This window comes from Schistocerca cancellata, chromosome 2 (assembly GCF_023864275.1).
Source record: "Schistocerca cancellata isolate TAMUIC-IGC-003103 chromosome 2, iqSchCanc2.1, whole genome shotgun sequence".
Lineage (NCBI taxonomy): Eukaryota > Metazoa > Arthropoda > Insecta > Orthoptera > Acrididae > Schistocerca > Schistocerca cancellata.
In genome coordinates, this window is record NC_064627.1 from 688,624,929 (window position 1) to 688,631,684 (window position 6,756).

Sequence of the window (6,756 nt, forward strand, 5' to 3'; positions counted from 1 at the left end):
TCGAGTTATCAAGAGTCCAGTTTTTGGGGTTCTAATGTTGGTCATATGACTCTAAAATGCTTAAAAAACTTTAAAAATCACTATTTTTCATATAAAATTTAGGAAATTTTCTGGGACAAGACCCCCAGTATCCTGCCCCGATATTTTATATAAGTTGACACCTCTGCGTAGATATCGGGCATTCACACCACTAGACGAACTCTTTCTTCCACATATATTCTCTCTCCTGACAATTTTTTTAAAAACTGGATGCACAATGGTGTGCTGTTTCATTTTCTTTGTTGCAGTCAGTTTTAAGAGGAAAGAAGAATGTTGTATTTGTGGCTTTTAGACTTACAATTAGAATGCTACTGTACTATGGAATCTGAATCATTCGAAACTTTGCAACCTTACCCATTTACAGATTAAAAGTACAAGAAATACTTTCATTGAAGTTACTATCCTTACAGATCCATCAGCTGGAGAGATATTTCATGTGTCCTTCGTATTAATGAATACAACAATTTACTTATTTATTTTAAGGGACATTTATTTCTCAATCAAGATTTCACTTGCAACAACAATGAACAATACTCAGTCAGAGACAAAAGGGAAGAGTAGATGGACAAAGAGGGGGGGCAGGAAGAAAGTGGGAGAGAGAGAAGGATGAGGAGGAGATAGACAGTGAGAGGTGGAGGAAGAGGAGATGAACAAAGAGAGGGAGAAAGAGGAGAAGGGGGCAAAGGGGGAGGGGGGGGGGGGAGAAGATGGGCAGAGAGATTAAGGATAGGAGGAGATTAGGACATATACAGAATTCCCATATGCATTTAGCAACTGCAAAACATTGATAGGTTACCTAGTATATGTATACTGACACTGTCGATAATGTCAGGTCTTTTTATAGTTACAGGGTGTAAAGTATTTCCATTGAATTTAGACTGTCAAAATAATTGCTTAAGTCAGTTTTTTGAAATTGTGCTCAGAAGTACTACACAAGACTTGTATAACTGATAATGGTATAAATGGTATGCCCTGTAGTATTAAAGGCAACTTTAAAATATTTTTGTTTGCTGATGACGGTAGCCTGGTAGTAAAGGATGTTGTGTGCAACATTGGCTCAGTTTCAAATAGTGCAGTTCATGACATAAATTCATGTCTTGTAGAAAATAAACTAACACTAAATCACAGTAAGACTCCATTTTTACAGTTTCTAACACACAATTCAACTAAACCTGACATTTTAATTTCACAGAATGGGCATATGATTAGTGAAACTGAACAGTTCAAATTTCTAAGTGTTCAGATAGATAGTAAACTGTCGTGGAAAGACCACGTTCAGAATCTTGTTCAAAGACTTAAAGCTGCCATTTTTACTATTCGAACGGTGTCTGAAGTGAGTGATTGTTCAACGTGAAAATTGGTCTACTTTGCTTATTTTCATTCACTTGTGTCCTATGGTATTATATTTTGGGGTAACTCTTCCCATTCTAAAAGGATATTTTTGGCTCAGAAATGGGTGGTTAGGGCAGTAAGTGGTGTAAGTTTATGAACCTCTTGTCAACCCCTGTTCACTGGTCTGGGTATTTTGGCATTGGCCTCTCAATATATATATTCCTTATTGTCACTTTTGTTAACAATATTAGCTTATTCCTAAGAATAAGCAGCTTTCACTCGGCAGAAATCAATCATTTGGATTGGACTTCCTTGTGCAGAAAAGTGTGTAGTATACTGCTGCATCCATTTTCAATAAGCTACCACTAGAATTCAAAAATCTGAAACTGAAGAGTATCCTCATGGGTCATTCCTTCTGTTCTGTCGAGGAGTACCTTGAAAAATTAACCTGATTCTCGTTGTATTGTTGACTGCGTTTACTTAAACTTATGCCTTGACTCTTTTTGGATTCATAAACATTTTATTTTTATCTTTTATTACTTTTATGTTATAATTTCTCATAGTGACACATTCCATGACCTTGGAGATTTTCTCCTCAATTTGGTCCTACGGAACTTGACGTGTAAATAAAAAAATAAGAAAACTAACTGTCCACAGCACATTCAATGGTCTCATTGGTGTCCCAGTCTATATTTGTTAGGTTAAAGTCATCTGCAGCTAATACTGCAGGATCGGGGTACATCCACCACACTACTGAGTGTAGACTTTCTTTGACTGATTCTATAACTGTTACGGCATTATTGGGTGGCCAGTAAAAGCAGTCGATGATAAACGTGAATACACCTAGGCCAGTTACTTGTGTGTAGGTAATTTTGCAGCCAGCCCTGACCTCTATAGAGATAATACTTTTGTCGATTGACATGAACATCTCCCCCTCTGTCCTGTGGTATATGGTGTCTTACTTGTCTTTTAAAAGTACGTTCCATGCTTCATTAAATATTTTGGAGTTTTCTATTTTGGGTTTCATCCCGCTCTCGGGTCAGAGGTTAATTTGAGCATGATGGCTTTCCTGTGGCGGTTTAGGAACTTGTTGACAAACTATGCACACTTCCTATCCATTGATGTACACGTCCTGTCCATCCCACTACTAAAATTCTAATGGAAACAATAGGTAAAAAAGTGAAAATGTAACTATTTTTCATGATCATAGCTACAGGCTTATGGAAACAGGTACAATAGGGTTCGTTGTTTATTGAAATGTTTAGTGAAGTGTGTATTTTACTCTGTGCAGAGTCAGTAAGAGTTATATAAAGCAGTTGTTCTGAAATGGTATTCTAAATATTTCAGCAAATCACCAGCTGTCATCCATTTCCTATTTAAAGAACGATTCTGCAGAAACATTGCATGCAAAAAGTACTGCAGAGACATCAGTAGAAAGCAGCAGAATAGGTTAAGCAATGTGGGTGAACAATTGCGTCAAGAAGTCTGTCCTGTACGCAAAATGAGTCCTCAGTATCAGTACTGCGTGAAGTACCATAACCAGGGAGCCAGACCTGATCAGCCAGACTGATCTTATAAAAAAAACTTACACCATGTACAAGTAAAAGCATGAAACCTGACTTTGACTATGCTTTCAGTATATCTTTCTTTTTCTTCCCCACTTTCACTCTACTACCTCAGATTGTTAGAGCTGATTGTCTTCTACTCTTATACTTGGTACTAAATTTTTTATACTCTCTGGTTCAGGCATTTACATTCATTCTTCAGACAGCTGTTTCATAAGAGGCCACATTCTTAGTTTAATTAAACGTAGACAGAATTTTTCCAGTGTGTTAAGTATGTTGTCAGGGTGGCAATTCTTCTAGAAAACCTGGAAACGTGTTTTCCATTAATATGGATAAATATGAAGCATTTGTTGATAGTGGAACAACATCTGGGAAGTATGTGTGGAAAAACAGCTAGTAACTTCTCTGCTTGTAAAGTATTTGTTTGATCATTTAACATTATATAGATTACAGTTAGTGCTTTGTACTGATAATATAAGAAATTAAAATTACTATATAGTTTTTCAAATGAACCTTGATGTTATTATGTTTTACTGTATCCACATACCTGAAGTCTCTTGATCAGTTGGGAATTCTTATAGATTACAATTTATAACTTAGATTTCGATGTTTAGACAAGAAAATGTTCAACTGCAAATGTTTGGAAGATCTCTCTCTCTCTCTCTCTCTCTCTCTCTCTCTCTCTCTCTCTCTCTCTCTCACACACACACACACACACACACACACACACACACACACACACACACACTCAACCTCTGTGGCAATGATGATCCAGTTGTTGATGTTAATGTTTCGGTTGCTGTGTTTGTACTGAGTAAAAGAGAAAATTAAATAATTTTTCTTTGTATTTCAGGTGTGGCTGTGCAACACTTCTCATGTGTCTGCAGATGAGCATGTGTTTGTTCTTGATTCTATACCTTATTTCCATTCTGGAATGTTCATTATATTGTAATATTGTTTCAAATACATCATTGTGCTGAAATTGAGGCAGTTAGAAGCATAGGGATGTAAGTGACAAAACCAAATATTTAGACATATGTGCACAGTATTGTAATGGAAGAACCAATCTGCTTGGTGGCAAAGGGATGTATGTGTGTCAGGTGATTTGAACAGCTTTTTAATTATTATCTGAACACCTAATTAACAAGGAGTGTTTTCTCTTTGGATACAAAGAGATGCAAGTGCCGATAAGTGTCTTTGGTTCCAAATAACTGGTAAGCTGTTGTAATCAGGTAATTTGATGCATTGAAATGTACAGACAGGCAGTGGAAATGCCGATAGTGATGGTTTTCTGAGGCATGTACATCAACTTCCTCAGACTGTAATGACCCTCATTGCCTTTGATGACAATGCAGGCATCAGAGCAAGAACAAAGAAACCATCATTAAGTTTTGGATATATATAATAAAGTATGCCTTGCTGAAGACTACTGACCACAAGTTCGTGATTTCAGGCCACTCCTGTGTGCAATGTTTTATAAGACTACCCTCAAAGATAAGATTTTTGATTCTATTGACTTAAGACAATGAAAGCTAGGATAGCGATGTCCACCATCTGCCATAACAGGGAAATATCAGAATCTTCCATTTGTACCTCCAATTTACCATCGATTCTATACGAATCTGAAGCACATATCAAAAACATCTGTTCCCAAACCATATAACAGATCACAAGCAAGTTGAGGGCCAAGCATACAATGTGGTGGTGGTGGTGGTGGTGGTGGTGGTGGTGGTGATGGTGGTGGCGGTGCCATCTGAGGGTATGTGTTACTCAGAGTAGACATTTCCCCTTAATAGAAACAAATCAGAGTATGTGTAGTGCTAAGAGATTGCTTGGAAATTTGTGTATGTAACATTGAACAATGGAAACTCCAAGTTGGGATATCAACAATATAAGGAAAAAATAGATTGCTTTTCACTGTAAAGATGACACTTTGAGTTGCAGACAAACACGACAAAATGACAGTTACACATGTAGCTTTTGACCAAAGCCTTCTTCAGTAAAGAAACAACACATGCTCACATTCATTCACACATACAAGTACACCTCATGCCCACAAGATGACCATCTCCAGCAGCCATAAGCTAAATGTGTAACCATCTTTTCATTGTACCTGTCCATGACTCAATGTATCGTCTTTGTGGGAGTATCAGTCTATCTTTTCCTTAAGTTTTTGTATGTAAAATTGTTTATGCATTTGCCATATACACTCCATTATATGTGTAACCCGTAAAAGTTAAGTGTTTGGATTAATGTAATAAACGAAAATGGGATGGACAAAATATTGTATTACATTCTTTTGAGTCTTTCCCAACCTGATATTGATGAGAGTCTTGAGGAAATAAGTAACATCCTTGGAGGCAGAGGGGTGTTAAGTGCTAACTAGATTAATGATAAAGTAACTGAGCACAGTATTCTGAATTTAATTCACAGATATTGTATGTGTAGCTTCATTAATAACCACTGCATATGATGGTTACATTAGACAGTATAACAAATGAACATGGAATTTTCAATTTGATACAAACTTTGAAGCTCATTTTCTGAGAATTGTGGTCTTGTCTCACTACACCCTTTTGCTTTTAACTGCCTCAGTTTCTTGTGTTCACTAATTTTATATCTGTTTGTTATACCTATTCTTGATTTAGCATTCAAGTCAGCTACAAGTAAGCAGTGATCAGAGTGTGGTGCCATAATTCTCTATATCTCACAATTACCATTTCTTCTTTGTATTGTTAGCAATTTCTCACTGAACATTCCACTCTTTATTTTCAGCAACAACCAGGATGCTCAAATAACTGTTGTGTGTCTTCATCTTGTGATTCAAATCAGTTGCAATTAAGACCAGACATTGAAACAGAAGATCATATTTGTGGTAAACTTAATTTGGGCTATGTTTCAAGATGGATGAAGGTAATATATTTCTGTCCTACTTGTCATTTAGTCAGTATTTTCTATTAGTGCCATTTGGATAATCTTGCTCATAATGTAGTTATAGGATTTAGAAATACAACAGACATGATGCTATAATTTATGTCGATTATTGTTGTGGTCTTCAGTCCTTAGACTGCTTTGAAACAATTCTCCATGCTAATCTGCCCTGTGCAACCTCGTCCTGTCTGCATAACTATTACCACCTACAGTACTCAAACATGCTGTACAAGGTGCCATGAACGATGAGGGAGTGGACATCTGAATCAGGGTGGTTAAACGGAAAACAAAATGTTAACTGCCAAAAACTGACCCCAGAAAAGGTTTATTCCCCAAAATGGAAATGGAGTTCCTGCCATCTTTAGCTACTTAAATTATTTTTGACAGTGACTTTGATTTAAACAATCTATTTCCATAGATAAACTTACACAATTGCAGTTAACAACCATATAACAAGAACTTTTAATCTAGACCTTCTTCCAAAATAGACTAGTCTCTTCTATGTCTTCACTGGTACTGACATTTTTGGAGAGGTCTGCTTGTGTATTCTATGGCAGCCCCTCCAAAGCATCTTCAACTGGCGGAAGCATAGAATAGTGCACTCCATCACCAAGTGTATACACCCACTTAGTGCTCAAGCTGCACACTCAAATAGCACCTTACCTCACTTGACTCTGTGCAAAGAGACACCTCTCATCAGTGTACGGTTTTTGCAGCCTCTGGCAGCACGCTATTCAGGCTCCAGTAGTCAGGTCCCTAGATTGTACTTCACATATTAGTCATCAGTATAATGAGCTTGTAGACAGTGTGTGATATTGGTAATAGCCTGGTTAGGTATGACAATTAGTTCAATATTGATGGCATTCAACAGTGACATCCGCAGCAAGAA

At 37.0% G+C, this 6,756-nt stretch overlaps 1 protein-coding gene across 8 annotated transcripts in view; it reads left to right on the forward strand.

Moving 5' to 3' along the window:
* LOC126162434 (peptidyl-prolyl cis-trans isomerase G-like) overlaps positions 1–6,756 on the forward strand; it is a 333,524-nt gene that overhangs the window by 191,152 nt on the left and 135,616 nt on the right. For all 8 annotated transcript variants that reach the window (XM_049918938.1, XM_049918937.1, XM_049918941.1 and 5 more), the window contains one exon: positions 5,712–5,849. In XM_049918938.1, the coding sequence (XP_049774895.1) occupies positions 5,712–5,849 (138 nt within the window). The remainder of the gene's footprint in view (positions 1–5,711; positions 5,850–6,756) is intronic.